Source organism: Ostrinia nubilalis, chromosome 17 (genome assembly GCF_963855985.1).
Source record: "Ostrinia nubilalis chromosome 17, ilOstNubi1.1, whole genome shotgun sequence".
In the NCBI taxonomy this organism is placed as follows: domain Eukaryota; kingdom Metazoa; phylum Arthropoda; class Insecta; order Lepidoptera; family Crambidae; genus Ostrinia; species Ostrinia nubilalis.
In genome coordinates, this window is record NC_087104.1 from 3,956,438 (window position 1) to 3,973,821 (window position 17,384).

The 17,384-nt window shown below is 36.8% G+C and overlaps 1 protein-coding gene across 1 annotated transcript in view; it reads right to left on the bottom strand.

The window, feature by feature from the left end:
- LOC135079864 (adipokinetic hormone/corazonin-related peptide receptor variant I) overlaps positions 1–17,384 on the bottom strand; it is a 131,475-nt gene that overhangs the window by 18,006 nt on the left and 96,085 nt on the right. Inside the window, exons 3-4 of the mRNA XM_063974477.1 lie at positions 8,520–8,864; positions 5,073–5,221 (exon numbers count right to left, since the gene is read on the bottom strand). Coding sequence (XP_063830547.1) covers positions 5,073–5,221; positions 8,520–8,780 — 410 coding nt within the window. The 5' untranslated portion in view covers positions 8,781–8,864. The remainder of the gene's footprint in view (positions 1–5,072; positions 5,222–8,519; positions 8,865–17,384) is intronic.

A 17,384-nucleotide genomic window follows, 5' to 3' on the forward strand; every position in this document is an offset into this window, starting at 1 on the left:
ATGACGATAGTTGCAAATATTTACATGTCCATTTTGTTGTTCAAGTAGATGTTGCGATTCTGAAAATCACTCGATGCTCCACATAATGCAATTATGATTATGCAAACACCTTTAGGTTCGTGCCCTTTGATTCTACCCACAGATGTTTTGTTACACCGATCGCACGAAAATGCAGATTCTGCCCAACCTACATTTATAAATACGATAGTAAATGAAACAGTTTTTAAGTAACCACAAAGTCAAAAATATCTTGTTTTAAACTGACTCTTGATTAAATTAAAGGTATTCACCACAAAGCTAAACATACTTTTAAACAAGTTCAAAATAAGTTTCGGCGAATTGAAGTTTGACGTCTACTCCATTGTTCGTTTGGACACAACATTTTTAGTCTTACTTTTAGAAAAAACAATTACTTAATTAAAGTTGGACAATGAACATTAAATATCTTCAACAAAAAGAAAATGAAGCCAAACATAGTTCAGAGTTGCTCCTAAGCTTTTTTAAAAGGTTAAAGCTTTGTAAAGTTCGAAGAGCTTTGTCTGAAAGGTGGACAGGACGACACGACGTGACATGTTTGCTTAAAGGCCTTTCTATGGTGTTCAATCTGGCCTTTACAAAAGCTCGAGAAAAAAATTGCGTTTACCCGTGAATAGGCGGCAGAGACAACACGGTTATTGGCATAACTGTCAAGTTTAATACCGTATACAGGTGACTTTAAAATCTTTGGCATCCTTTTAATGTAAGACTTTACTCATGATTTTAAATATTGAAATTTTAACTCACTGGATTTGATGTGGTTTCATATTTGAGAATATCTTATGTAGAGTCTTAATTTAAAAGGATGCCAACGATTTCAAAGTCATCCTGTATACCTATTATAGGTATTGTGTATTTAGTAAGTTACGTCATGATTAAATATTACAAAAGAGAAAGTTTGTGAGGATTTGGATGTTACTCAACGTAAACGGCTGGATTTACTAAACTTGGATCAATTCGATAATCCCTTGGCACTAACAATAACATGAAAATGTTTATTCGATGAGGGATTGTAATATATGCGTAGGTAGGTATATTCAACTCCGTATAGTATGCAAATTATATGCTGAGTGGAATTACTTAATCTTCTAAGCCAATTTGGAATTTTAGGGTTTTGAACGTCAGGTGGTCTTCAAAAAGTTTATTTTACGACCAAAATATTAGCATTCGGAATAAATATTGGCATACATGAGCCGAAGTAATCCGTATAGCGGTTCATTCAATCTGACATTAGGGTTGTGTCCTCGAGTTACAACCCCATGATAGAAGAATAAATACTTACCTTATTTACTATTATTACGAAAATGTTGAAAATTCAGGCCAAGAAAGGGATTGGGCTATTTTTATCCCAGTGACTACGACTCGCCCAATATTTTATTCGAAAATGTTAGCCCACCTAAGTAATCTTACGGAAACCAAACCAATATTGGCAGGTCATTTCCATGAAGAGGTCCCTTGCTCTTGGCCATTTCTATGAAGTGGTCCGTTACTGTCTAACTAGTCACGAATCAAATTATCCTCCGAATCTAATACTTAAGTTTACCAATACCTCGAGGGAGTAAAATTTTTTTCTACAGACAGCGGCATATATCAAACATTGCGATATCTTACCTATCTACACTAATATTATAAAGAGGAAAACTTTGTTTGTTTGTTTGGATGTAATGAATAGGCTCAAAAACTACTAGACCGTTTTTAAAAATTCTTTCACCATTCGAAAGCTACATTATTCACGAGTAACATAGGCTAAATTTTATTTTGGAAAAATACCTTGGTACCTGCATGTCAAATTTCAAACGTCTAACTTAAGCGGTTTAGATTTTTCATACAAAAGGATTTTCCCGATGATTCCCGTTCCCGTGGGAATTCCTAAGTATACTATAACCTGCCCAAGAGTATGAAGAATAATTGTACCAAGTTTCGTTAAAATCCGTCGAGTAGTTTTTGTTTCTATAAGGAACAGACAAAAATTTTACTAATTGCATTCAGTATCGATCATATAATATCACCCCCTGATAGTTATTTTGAAAATATATTTCATGTACAGAATTGACCTCTCTACAGATTTATTATAAGTATAGATAGATAATATTTTTATTAGATGAAAAATACATAAGACCAAGGGCATGGAAACAAGTAGAGGTTAGGTTTTACTTAAATACATATTGCGACATTATTATTTTAATGTACCCAAATCATAGAATATTCAATAAGCTGTGTCCGGTAGATAGCAGAAGACGCCATTTAGGCAAGTGACAGGGTTAATTTAGTAGAGTTAGCTATTAATTTAGCAGAACCTAGGCGAATCGGAAGATCTACGGGTGTTTATGATTGGACATTATTCGGGGAGCGAAAACCAATTTGGAGCAGACAATAGCAATAGCTTCGGCTTTACGCTATGAGGAACTAACTGGCAGGTGTCACCGTACGACGAATAGTGAATTTAGCGGCCAAAATGATTGAAACTAGGCAAACCGACTCAACTGGTTGAGCGATGATGGACGATAAATTATGATTAATGAGCATTAGGGCGCTCACTGTTATGAATTATGTCATTTGAGTTTTAATTAGTGAGTATGGACACTATCTAAAATTGTTTTTGTACTGAGAGCTTTATGAATATCAGAAGAATAAGCATTAGGTAACTGCCGAGTAACAGACTGAATTAGTTGGATATAATTTTCCTACAGTAAACTTCCACACATTGCTCTACAGAGAGAAGGAGATTAGCAAGATATACTCGTATTTTCTACAGTTAACCTTACACACATTTCTCCGTACGTGCTACAGAGAAAAATACAAGTGCAGTAAAGTAACATTTGAATAATACATTCACATTTAACATGGATCGACGCGAGCGCCTTGCGGATAGAACAAACGAGGCACGTAAGCGCAACGTAGGTACCGCGCGTCCCGACTAGAGATTGCAAATATTCGATAGTTTTCTATTTCGAATATTCGAATATTTTTTCAGTGATATTCGAATATTATTCGAATATTCGAATACTTTCAAAAAAAAATAAAAAGTACTTAAATTATCAATGCTTTATTGCTGGTTTTATTGCTTTAGGAACTATATTTTAACTATTTAACAATATAGTTTTTAAAACAGTTATAAAATTCTCATCATCATCATTTCAGCCATAGGAAGTCCACTGCTGAACATAGGCCTCTCCCAATGACTTCCACAATGACTGGTTGGCAGCGGCCTGTATCCAGCGCCTTCCCACTGCCTATATGAGGTCTTCGGTCCACCTTTGTGGGTGGACGTCCCACGCTGCGCTTTTTGGTACGTGGCCTCCACTTCAGAACCTTGCTGCGCCTTCGGCCATCATTTCAGCGTACTATGTGATCTGCCTATTGCCACTTCAGCTTGCTAATCCATCGGGCTATGTCAGCGACTTTAGTTCGTTTACGGATCTCCTCATTTCTGATTCAATCTCGTAAAGAAACACTGAGCATAGCCCTCCCCATAGCACGCTGTGCAATTTTGAGCTTATTTATAAAGCCTATTGTAAGAGGCCACGTTTCCGAGCCGTGTGCCATCACTGGTAGAGGTAACACACTGATTGAAGAATTTCGTGTTTAGGCACTGAGTTTGGACGAAAAGATGTTGTAAAGTTTCCCGAACGCTGCCCAGCCGAGTTGGATTCGACGATTTACCTTTTTCTTGAAATTTAATCTACCTAGCCGAATCGTTTGTCAGAGGAAGACATACTTGTCAACACAGCACAACAGTCTCGAGAATCAAGCTCCAACCGAAACATGGACGTTGGACCTAATCTTCGTTTTGTCCATGTTCATCCGAAGGCCTGCCTGTTGAGAGACTCGATTCAGGTCTTCGAGTATTGTGCCGAGGTCTTCAAGCGATTCTGCCATGACCATAATATCGTCAGCAAACCGAAGCTGAGTGATGTATTCGCTATTGAAAGGTAATTATGCCTAATCCTTTCCATTCAAAGAGCTTGAAAGCGTCTTCCAATGCAGCGGTCAATGGTTTCGGAGATATAACATCTCTCCTCGAAATATACCACCTCACGCCTCGCTGCAGAGGAATCGCCCTCGTGCTCTGCTTCTGTACTCGGCTCGACATGGTAGCGTTTCTGTACAGGCATTTCAGTATCTCGATATACCGATAGTCAATACGGCACCGCTAAAGAGACTGCAGCACTGCCTAAGTATCGATCGAATCAAAGGCCTTCTCATAGTCTAAGAAAAGCATCACCACGCTTCTATCCCATGCCTCTGGCGTTGTTCCTTAGAGTAAGACGGAACGAGTTTCGGTGTTCCACCCGCGTTCAGAAGCTCCCAGGTTATTCCGTCATCACTCGGTGCCTTGCTGTTCTTTAGCTGTTTGAGAGCCTTCCTAATCCATCTCGTATAGGCTGATATACGGGATGTCTTTGGTATAGTGTCGCGTTAACCTATTCGATCTCACCCAGAACCTCGGCTTTTGTTGACGTTACCGTCCGCCGTCTTCAGCATCGTTAGCTGACTTTGCTCAATAGTTGTCTCTTTAAGGTAATTTGGAACCTTGGTTTCGCAAGACAACTTAGTGTTCACCAATGAAGTCGGAAGCATCAATGACTAGTTCTTTTAGTTGATGATATGTATTTGATGCCTCCGACCACATTTGCAAACACTAAGTTGTCTTCGTTCTATCTTTTCTGTTAATTTTTTTAATATTCGAATATTCGAATACATGTTAATTTACTATTCGAATATTAAATTTGGAATCTAAATTCGAATATTCGAATATTCGAATATTCGATTGCAACCCCTAGTCCCGACCCGACGCAGTGTGAATAAAATAATGGACATGTAAAAATAGACTAATTTAGCCTTGTGTTTACGGCTGAATAGAATAGAGTAATAATACCACCCCCAATCTCCTCCCCAACCCGTCTGGACAGTATTGAGGGTGCTAGGTCAGATCCTCCCATTTGTCTGGTAAATTAGAAATGGTCGTGTTCCTGCCGAGCTTGAGATTAAGCTTGAGCTAGCAGTACCCTATGAAGATGTTAGTGTTTACTTACCTATCAATAGCTATGCATATGAGCACGAAGCTGGAAAGATAGAGGCCGAAGGTGCGCGCGAACATCATCAGCCGGCACATCAGGTCGCCCGCGCGCCACTGCACCGTGCCCGCCCACGCGATCTCCAAAGGCATCATTAGGAACGTCACCTGCCGACAGAACAAGGGTGTTATTAAGCTTAGATCTACAGCGTAGAGCAAAATAATTAGCAGGTATTATTTAAACTTGAATATGGGTCATATTTTTTGTTGGAAACTTAATAAACTCATTATTGTATTACCCATGTCGCGTAGTATTTGGGAGCTAAATACGAATTAATATTCATATAAATATGTACTTGTAACCTAGTAACGGTCAAGTACACTTAAATGTACCTATGTGGTAAAAAGAAATCTGGTTTTATATGGGCTTTGTAATACTACAACGGTATAAATTCCAAGCTCCCAAACACAAATACTGTTGAGAATCGTCGAAGATTTATTTACATACGATGTGAGGCACGTCATACCTAATGTAAAGTAGGACGCGGATTTGTCTCTAATATCACAGAATAATAATAAGTACTCTAATATGTAAAAGAAAGATATTTATGCAAAAGAACAAACGTTTCAGGAAAAACCAAATGAAATATAAGTAACATACAACTCTCAGACACAGCATTGTTGTCAGTCCAGAGTTAAATATTCGGGAAAACAATACAAGGTATAAAATTTCACCCATCTCAAATGTTATTCACTTTTGTGAGTTCTAAACTTTGATCATTAAAATTATAATTCCGTGGGTTTATGTACAAAGTTTTCTTGATGCGGGAGTGTGGTGAAAGCATTGTAAATGTCTTTTTATACAATTGGGAATACCTTTCGTTTGTATGACTTTAATAAATTCAGGAAAGTCGAGATGCCATGCCAAATCTTTAACTGGTTGGTTAGACCCAAGTCATGAACTTTATACCTTAAAGTATCTTATATTTCTGCAAGCTAATTAACTGTCTCACCCTCTATATCTGTTTAATATAATGTAGAGACATAACAAGTCGGGTCGAGCACTTGAGACTCACTCACTCATACGCGCACCCCAATATTTTTACTATAGTTCAGTTGTTACTCAAGACCTCTCCGACACTCTAGAACAGTGTCAATGGTGTCTCAGGATGTCTCAGCCTTTGTCTCGTTTGATGTTCGTCGTTCATTACAGCACAAGGGTAATCGAACACTGAGGATTTTATCTAGTACATTGCTCAAGAGATGGGCGGACAACAAGTGGATACAGTCGCTTGCTTTGTGAAATTTGCTTTTACCCAACCACAGGTTAAAATATCATCAACTTTTTGTTAGTAAAGCAAGACAATAATAGAGGAATATTTCGCATGTTTTTATAGCAAAGTAAATGTTATGAATCAATGTAAGGTAGTCGATTTTCATGAATTAATTAAGCTACTTGGGAAATGGTCGGGTATTGTAAACAGGATGTTTATTTCATAAGCAATACAATGGGAAGAAAGGGAAGAATAGAATAGAATACTTATGAACCAATTGTTCATTTGTACGAAACATGCTATGAAATTATTATTCTGGTTAGATGAAAACAGACTTAAAACAAAGAAGTCTAAATTTAATATCATATTACGCTGTGTGTATAGCAGTCACTTATATCACGCTCAACACAATGGAAAGAAGACCTTGTATATTTATATACGGAAAGTAGATTGAATTTCAACGGGATATTTGCCGTTCCCTCGGGATAGTCCCGATGTCTTGACAAGTTAACAAGGACATTAAATCGTTACCTCACTCGTGGCCTTGGGCATTGTCCACAACCCGTAAAGATAGTGTGGAGCAATATCCATTTAACGCCAACTTTGTTGGAGCCCCAATGAAATTGATGCTTTTATATCAATTTAGGAGATTAGAAGGGTAACGTCGCGACGCTGCGGCCGGATATTTTCAAATAACGCCCCCAGAAAGCCGCAAAATCGCTCAAAGCTTCTGTAAACGCGTTACAAAACAACATTTGCCGTGCAAACGCAACAAATGTGTGAAACGCGTATCACGTAAAAGCTTTTTGACATAAATTCCTCTGGTTAAGAGCTTGGAAGAAGGCACTGTGAGTTTTACAAAACCATTCGGGCCATAACTGGAGTGCATATCTTACCACACCATTTTGGTACTTTTAAAGTATGTGTCTGAAATTTTCTCATCAGCATTTTCTAGCCTCTTGCGAATATTTTTTTTGCTTGTTAATCTGATTATAAATGGTAATAAGTATAGACTTGTCAGCACAACGAAATTGGACGAGTTAACACCAGTTATTTGGAAACTGTAATCTAGTACTTTATAACAGTGATCAAAGCTTTCAAAGCTTTGTAACTTTGTCGGCCGTTTGGTGTAGTGGTTCAGAACGGACTACTATGCCGAGAGGTCCCGGGTTCGATTCCCGGCCGGGCAGAAATTGAAATGATGAATTTTAATTTCTGTGACGGGTCTGGGTGTGACTATGTATAATATTTATGTATTTAAAAAAGTATATAAGTAGTATATCCGTTAAGCTAGCACCCATAACACAAGCATTAAGTTGCTTACTTTGGGGCTAGCTGGCGCTGTGTGAAATTGTCCAAAGATTTATTTATTTATTTATTATTTAACTTAAATTAATGTAAAATGCGTAAAGGAATTTTATGTAAACAATATTATCAGACGCCTCTAGTATTTTTATAAAAATACTTTACTCAAAATATCAATTTTGAAAACATTAGCTTTGTAATGGATACCTTGTGAGATTTAAGTCTCATTAATATATTACCAAAATGTAATTTTTAAGGGCAGATTAAATTAAATTAATTACATTTATTTACCAAGTCCTAAGTAGGTAGGACTAGTACTAGTACGTTGGATGTAACTAGAAAACCCCAAGGAAATTCATTCTACAACATATGTATAACATAAAATGTTGGTTCTCAGAATCTGTGAACTAACATTTTATATGTGTAATACTACGTGTAATTTAAGCATGTTACTTTATTATTTTCTAAGACACCGCTGCTTAACGACTGCGTTAGGAAAAATCACGAAAGAACCTCTAAGTCCTTCAGTAGGTAAAAAGCGCTAGTGTATTTAATTTTCATAAACCACCCAGTTATAGTAAAAGCTTTTTGATGTTACGAGTTGGAAGTTGGAGTCCTGGAATTTGATCTTTATGGGAAACATAATCTAGGTTCCATTTCATTTGTGAAATTTAACCCTTATAAGAGAGAGACACGCATCTCAAGTCTTAGTATAGAAATGTAATTTTAAACCTAGACTTTTAGCTTTATCAAAGTTGGCTCTTAGAATTTCCCATAGAAGCTCCATTGAGACCAAAGATACAGTCTCGATGTCGTGTCACACACGTAATACATTTGAGCGAGAGAGTTAAAGTCGCAGCGTATTCAGTGCCTTAGCAAAAACTTACCATGAGATCAGCTACAGCTAAATGCATGAGTAGCACGTCTAGTCTGCTCGCGCGTCCCGCCCGCCGCCGTTTAACGAGCTGGGACAGCACTGTTATGTTCCCCGTGGCCGAGATCACCATGAGCACACTGTACACTGTTATAGACACCATATGTCCATGGTTAAACCTCATGTCCAGCGGCAACTCATCAGAGATATTCAGATGAGTCCAGTTCTTCTGCGACGCCCCACCGGGCCCGGACACTTTTTCATCTATATTCATTGTGAATGTTACACTATTTCACTTTGTATTGAACACAAGTCATTTTGGAATGCGGTGCTGCACCGGAGAACATTCGGTTTGTGCCTGCAACAAGAGAAAATAGGTGTTAGTTTATTTTGAGAGAGCTTAGTAGATAGAAGTCAAGGGCAAAAGGCAATTAAATAGTTGCTGAAATAAAACAATAAAAAGTTCATTACGACCGGACCAAGGCTAAACGATTAACCCATTATCAACATACTCGTAGTTTGCTTGTAATTGTTTGTGAATTGTATAAAAAATAGATAGGCTAGTGGTCTTTACTTACAACTTATGACTCTACCAATATTTAGGTACCACTAATTGAGATTATGTTTTGTTACAGTTTCATTATAAACTTTGCTTTTTAGGATATTTTCATTATTAAAGATTTTCTGTGATTTGATCAGTCTTTGAATTAAAAAATGAATGATCAATGACTTTTTTCAAACGGTCACAGAATTAGAATAAAGTGTCATTGTTACCAAAATTGAACAGGAAAATTATCGTTAATCGGGTATAAAAACCGCTTACATCAAGAGTTTTATATTACAGCCGGCTAGGGTCGTGCTCGGCCCAAAAATAAAGTAGAAAGTAAATCACAAATTGGGTTTTTCTCTGGAGTCTAAATTTGTTGGAAATGAGTCGCTCGGGCGAGCGATCGGCCTGCTTTGATCTCTGATTAGGAATATGCAAACGATTCATTTCAGACAATCGGAACCCTTTGAAATGTATGCTGAATTTTTATTAACACAGTTCTCTTCTCTTGGAATGGAACTAATTAAAAAATCTTCACAGAGGAGTGGTGGATTCTTTTTTGATAAGTTCAGTGTATCCCACGACCCATTCATCTCTGATTCTTCTTAAATATGGGTTGGGAGATATTTTTGTGTAACTTAAAAAAACAGCCCGAAAATAAAAAAAATATATAAAATATACCAAAAATAGACGAGCTAATATTGACGTATTTCCAAGGAATCGAATAATGTGCCGTTTTTGGTTCACATTCATTTTAATTGTTGTTTTTCCGCCTTGCGAATTGGTTTTGGCAATTGAGTATTGTATCACGTACGTACATAGGTTGATTTAATATAGCGGTTACACGATTTGGGGTCGTTCCGATGTTTAAATAAGATGTTAGCACAACTGGTGATCGCTACGTGCGCGTTGTGATAAGTGTACTAATAACTTTTTTACTTGCATCTAAGGCGGAGTTGCGTCAGCTAATTTTAACAGTAACTATGACGATAACCCGTGTTTTTATATGTAGTTTGACAGACTCTTGACTATTGTCAGAGTTAAAGCAAGATTGTGCAACTCAGCCTAAGTATCGCCAATTCTACACTTTATTTTACGTGGTTAGATGCATATTTCATTAATTCAATTAATGATAACTAACACTAAAGTGTTTTATATAGCCTTAAAAGCCGCCAAACTGCTATTCATGGCAATAATATATTTTTTTCAGAGTGTCTAGGACGACCTCTAGCAAGGTAATTAAATAGTTGACCAATTTTCCACTGTACAGCCCAGTCTTCGGCTGACAGTTGAGTACGGTCGTTACGCAACAATCGAGCGGACCATCTCTCTGTTGCCATGCTGACTAATGTAAAAGTAATACGATATTAACAATGCTGTTTGTGACACTATGAATTTGTTTCAGTGATACGAACGCGACTGTACCGTGATATAGCAATTTATATTAGGATAGAGCACTTTTCATAATACCTTATTATGAGAAGTGCTCTTGCAACTTGTGTGTGTTTTTTTAAGAAGTAAAATCATAAAACCAAAATTATCTTTATTTGTATAAACTAATGAAATTAATACTTACAAATCGTCAAATACCTATCTATACATGTCTCATTATATTTTTCTTCGAGCTTCGAGCCAAACATTTGGCAAGTGCTGAGAAGAATCGCCGCAACAAACTCAGTCACCACTGTCTGCCAGTTTTAATATAAAAAAGTAATAACATGCGAAAGTGATTAAAATATTACAATAGAGTTATTGCTTTTTTCATTTGTTCATGCTGAATCTCTCGTATATAGCTAGTCTATCTACAGAAGTAGTCATAAATTGCAGAGTGTAGAGAACCTAATTTGATATTAAGGACCTCCTTCATACATAAGATTCGGTCTGGTTTTATCTAGGCTAAGTCGATAGATCTGGTTTTTTTTTGTGATAGTTATAATACATATCTATTATTATCTATATAATATTTGTCTGTACAGAATGTCACACTCGACAGACCAAACTGACACAGTTCCAAACTTTGTTAATTTTCTTGTTAAGATCAATTGGAGCTGTATCCCATTGGAAACGTTGTCTATATGCTAATCCCTTATTTAATTTATTGTGTTCGGTTACCAGGCAACGACACAAAGCCCAAACTGAAAGTTAATAGCCTTTTGTTGAATAAATACAACAACTAACATAGTTTTAGTATCTATATCCCCCTTTTTGTCCATGTTTCTATGTATAGATTTCATGTTTTAGTACTACAACTAGTTTGGCAGTAAAAGCAGTTATTAATAAACTTTCAGGTCATGTTGAAATAATATAGTGAGTGGATTTTTCAAAATCAGTAACACAGATGCATTAAGCAAATCTACGTAATTATTTTCAGTAGGTATTTCAGTGTCATTCAAATTACGAAGCGTATCTTAATCATTGGGATTATTTCCACATTTGTATTGTGGGAAAACTATCTGTATTGAAATAGTTTAACTATGGTTTCGCAGTGGAGGTGTGTTCCTGAAATAGTAGTGTGATATGTAATTCATACCTCTATATTATTAGAACATCAGCTTAACTCTGTAATATGGGCCACTTATGCTATATTTGGGTACGCTGTAACTTAGGCTTACTTAGTCGCTTTAGGGGCGCTTACAGAGGATAAGCCTAATTTAGGGATAAGACCCTTTTAGAATTAGCAGTTCGATGTTATTTCGCAAGCAATCGATTAATTAATACTAGGCAATGTTGAAGCAGTAGAAGTCTATTTAATTTACTAACATATACATTAATTCACTTACAAATGATGAAAAAAAATCAATTCCACACAGCAATCTGTTTTGATTTGAGCGGTATTATTATAAAAGCGATCTAATAATTCGAAACAACAAGGCTACACATCATTGTGGTTGTAAAAAGAGTGTTTTTACAAGAATAACGTCCGTATTCACAAACATTACTATGAGGTCGCACAGTGCGCGTGGACACATGCGAACCAATCACAGAGCTCTATTCAACGCTGTGCGTTCGATTTTCTGCTTCACTTAAGCAAGCATCGTTTGTAAATACGGGTGTTAGTGTAGTCTGATAAACTGTCAACACATCCTTACACGTCATCCGTTGGTACTGTTGGTAGCCTACTTAGAAGTAAATGACCTTACATTTCCCGAATTTAAGCTCCCAACTGTCCGTTCCCTTCGTGACAGTCTAAACCAGCGGTTCCCAAACTTATTTAGTCTACTGCCCACTTTGAGAATAAATTATTTTTTAGCGCCCCCTTTTTTGTAGTCAATAGTCGAGCTCAGTCGGTGTCTAAGAGTCCTCCTAGTAGATGACGCCTCCCAGGCCTCTACACAACGTCCCGATTTTTTTTCTGGGTCTCTTACCGCCCCCCTTTAAGCCTGCAGCGCCCACAAGGGGGCGTTAAGACTGGTCTAAACAGACGAGAAACGTTTGTCCGCCACCCAAGTGGCTTCGCAGATTAATTAAGGAACTATTAACGCCCTTATTTACAGAGGTCTGTCGGACCCGACCACTTTGTTCGCCCATAATTACTATATTACATTTCCACTGTTGCCACCATTTTCTTTCATCTTTCCTGGGTAGAGACACTGCAGGTTAATGAGGTTACCAAGTAAAGGAAAAATTAAGATTACGAGGAGGCAATTTATCGTTGTAGCCCTATAAATAAGGTAGACAGACAATTTCCTTTAATAGTTAATAAAAATTTTAGTACTTATTAGGTACTTGTCATTTACGAACTAAATTAGTTTTTCTTGAAACTCTCAATCATGAAAAGCTGGTATATTTTAGGCTTGTAAATAAGACTAGAATAATATTACAATCACAAAAAGTTTCAATTTAGTATCTATTTGGAAATAAATATTACCTACGTCCTTTATTTTGGTATGTTGTAATGTAATGGATTTCTGTCTCTTCGTTCAACACAGAATATAGAGCTTTTCAGCTTCTGCCAAAGGTGGTTTATTTATATAAATAGAATTGCCAAAAATAATGCTTCGTCTTATTAGCACTTTCAGATATAGGTAACGTTGTTGTGTTAAAATGACATTTCTGCGAAATTTAGTTAAGTTTACCGAAATCGTAGGCAGAATTTTATTCTCTGTATTCCATTTTTATACAAATTCGCTTCATAAACAAAATAACAAGGGTAGGGATGATTATTCTCTATCAGAGTCCTAGCAAATATTGGCCGCATACCTATCTGAATAAAAAAACAGTTGGATTCTCATAATATTGTTTGTTTTGCTCGAGAAAACTGCATAATAATGTTATTTGATTACATTGCGACCATGACCTTTATATGCCTAACTAGAATGTGCTGGTCTTAAAATAAAATGTTCCTTACATTATACCGCTGTTATAAAACCACTTAGCTATGCCCGCGACTTTGTACGCGTGAAAATGTTTTGAATATTTTTTTTTAAATTTTTGCAACATTTTTATTAATGGTCCACTCCTATTGGTCATAGTCTGATGTTTATAGGTAGCCTAAATATTAATCCTTCCTCGATAAGTTAAACAAAAAAAAAACAAATCAAACCAGTAGTTCCAAAAAACAAAAGTAGTCTACGCTGAATTAAAAGATTAAAACATGTCAGTATGTCACGACTTTAATTTTACCGCTTCCTACAGTTCCTACAACTTATTGCGACAGATTCGAACATACTTATGTAAGTACGAGTAGCTAATCATCAATCAATCCACCTCCATGAGCATAGCGACTTCATTGCAAAATCGAATTTTAGGCCGCAGCCGCCAGGGGATTTGAACGGATCAGGGAATTCAGAATACTTTATGCGTATATTACAGTACAATGTATAATATAATATACCGGCCTTGTGTTCAATGTTGAGGACTTATTACCTATTGGCTCTTCCGTAAATAGCATTAATTAAACTCATAACGTATTGCGGATTTCGAGCACGAGGGTCAAGTAAGTTTATTTACCTTTGAGGTTAAAACATACATAGTTAAAGACAATTCAGTAGACATTTCATTTGTTATAATTACGAGTATCTAGTCTTTGGCTGGGTTGCACCATCTTACTTTAACTTAACAAACGTCAGAATCTGTCAAACTCCATACAAAACCCACCGGTTATCGTTATAGTCATGGTTAAAGTTAGGTGGTGCAACTCTGCCTTAATAATATAGCACCGCATTTATTTGCCATTTCGTTACTAAAGGATATAATAGAAGGCTCAAGGTCACCCAAAGGGCGATGGAGCGGGCTATGCTCGGAGTTTCCCTACGTGATCGAATCAGAAATGAGGAGATCCGCAGGAGAACCAAAGTAACCGACATAGCTCGCAGAATTGCTAAAATCAAGTGGCAGTGGGCGGGGTACATAGCTCGTAGAGACGATGGCCGTTGGGGCAGGAAAGTTCTCGAGTGGCGACCACGGGCTGGAAGACGTAGCGTGGGCAGGCCTCCTACTAGGTGGACCGACGATCTGGTAAAGGTCGCGGGAAGAGCCTGGATGCGGGCAGCGCAGGACCGTTCATTGTGGAAAACCTTGGGGGAGGCCTTTGTCCAGCAGTGGACGTCATTTGGCTGAGACGAATCATGGTTTTAGTTAGTCTACTGTCCTCGCCTCCACTGTAGCAAATTAAAGCTCGTTCGTTGCACCCAAATTATTGGAGTAGATAACAAACATATCGGTTTGTTTGATGTTTATTCCCGAGTTACGACGCCTCAATTCCGGTTATCTGATATATTGACAGCCGGCTGTTACTGGTGATACATCAGATCAGCAGTTGTAGGATCGAATCACGTAAGGGGCACAAAATATGTTAATGGTATTGTATATCGCAGATATCGTTTCATATTGAAGAATCATTGTGAAATTCTGTTGTCTAACCAATAAACAGTTATTATTTCTTATTGTAGGTAAAGAACAATTATTTTGGTTACCAATTAAAAAGACATTTTCCTTATCTAAAATAATGATATTGTACAACAGGACAAATTAATATAGGATTCGATTTTATTTTACTAAGAAAAAACGAGACGTAACAAAAAACTAGCTACGTAGGTACCTGTATTAACAAATACTTTTTTACTGTATTGCTGAGTAGGCCTAATATAATTTCTTACAAAAGCAATGTGCATATGTTTATTTGATAATTATTTGCATCGAATGTCCTAAAACTTGTTCTATCCCTAACCAGTCTATGGAAGTCCACTGCTGGCTGCTAAACCATACGTATCTGAATAAATTCAGATAAATATTAAAAAGGTCTATTTTTGGCGAAGGAAAAAATTTACATAAAATAAACGAAAACACAGAGACTGACAATATCCGCTGGGCATCCGCTTGATCGAGTGCAAGGTAATGTGTTATAGGCAGTTCGCGCGAATGAAAATTGGCAATCTTGCGAACAAATAAGGCTGACGTTGACGCCTATTTTTTGTGTCTTGATGTTCTAATCAACTAACGAAATAATCAATATAAATGTAGAAAGCCTTATCATAATACTTATTGTCAAATTCTATTGGCGTAGCCTGTAATTGAATTGAGTCTGAGTATGCTCCCGGCGAAATCCATTGTCTGGGATTGTGATACAAATAAGATAAATATCAAGACGCTATCATAATATTGTTATCTATTCTTAATAATATAACATGAAAGTTGTGATGGATGGATGTTTATTCCTACTCCTTTGTTCAAAAAATACGGAACGGATTTTGTTTATACTTGGCTTACCTGATATAACTCTTACATGACGGATAGGTTACTTATTATTTAACAACGGGGCACATAACTCGCAGAGCTGATGGCCGCTGGAGCAGAAAAGTTCTCGAGTGGCGACCACGAGCCGTAAGGTCTCGGGAGGTGCCTGGATGCGAGCGGCGTTGGACCGATCTATGTGGAAATCCACCATCCAGCAGTGGAAGTCATTCGGCTGAAACGAACGAACATAGCATGGGCAAAAGCTAGTATTTATGAAGGTATCCTTAAGTTACCCTTAGTCAAGTGTCAAACTTTTCGAATGGACAAGAGCTAGAGAAGGCTCAGGAATAACACAAGAAATCCTAATATTATTTTTGATAGGACAATTAGGTTATTCTAAGAAAGAATAAATTGACCGTCTGCTCATTCTTTTGCAACTCTAGGAATAATTTACAAGTTGCGCCAGACTTGGATTTCTTTACTAAGGTTTATCTTTCTAAAATACATTGCCTAAATTATTGTCAATTTTCATATTACCTATCTCTAAAAAAGTGTAAAATAAAATAATAATAAAAATAAACTTTTTTAAAAACAAGCTTTTATTCTGAATTTCGAAAGCTTGTATCGCGCATGGAATTTATTCTTCTTTTTCTCTGTTTGCGCTACAAGCTTTCGAAATTCAGAATAAAAGCTTTTTTTTTTTAAAGTTTCTTTTTATTATTATTTTATTTTACACTTTTTAGTTATAACTTAATCTCAGGACCCTGGACATTATCTGACACTAAAGTGCTCGAAAAGACAAATCCAACGAACCCAAACTCGATGAGTTTCCGCCGTTTTGTTTAGGAGTTCCTATGGCCACCTCCCGACTCCATCATCAGACCAGCTCAATGGTACCATAATATTGCATTGTCATCGTACCTACATAAGTATCTAAATTTCAGCTCAATCGGTTGAGGAGAAGTGGTCTTAAATTCAGTTGCAAGATTTGTCCCACACATACTAACAAGTGAAGTCAATATAAAGCTTGTATTAAAAAGCTTGTAATAATAAAAATGAGATTAAATCTGTGATATTTATAGGCGCTACGGGAACTTGATATGGTTTAGGAGTGGATGTTATTTTTATAACATTTTGGTGGACAGTTATTTATACTCTTATTATTTTAAGCCATGAGAAAACATGTATGTAGTCAATTGTTGTTGGTATATTTTTCTTAGTATGGGTAAAGTAATATAATTATTATTACTGACGGGATTGCTACCATGTTACCTTAATTTTGAGTTTCCGATATTTCGGCACTGTTGCAAGCGCCATGGTCACGGAGTAACTCCGTAGTTTAAAACAATATATGGGTAAACTAATGTTTAGCCAACTTACATTTCCTGATTCTCGCAACAACATCCTTGATCATTTGGTAATTCAAATTTCTATAACATAATGGGATGGAATTAGGGATTCATGGTATCAGATACTCAAGCTCAAGGATACGTCTCAAGACGGTTTTTCCTTGAACAAAATTTAAACCCCATTACGTAGATTCGAGGCATTGATCAACGCAAACTGGCCAATTACTGACGGTCCGATGCCAGGACTATTAATTAAGAATTCCATCCTCAGTAAAATTGGGTTTTTGATGGATTGTAATTGGTGGAA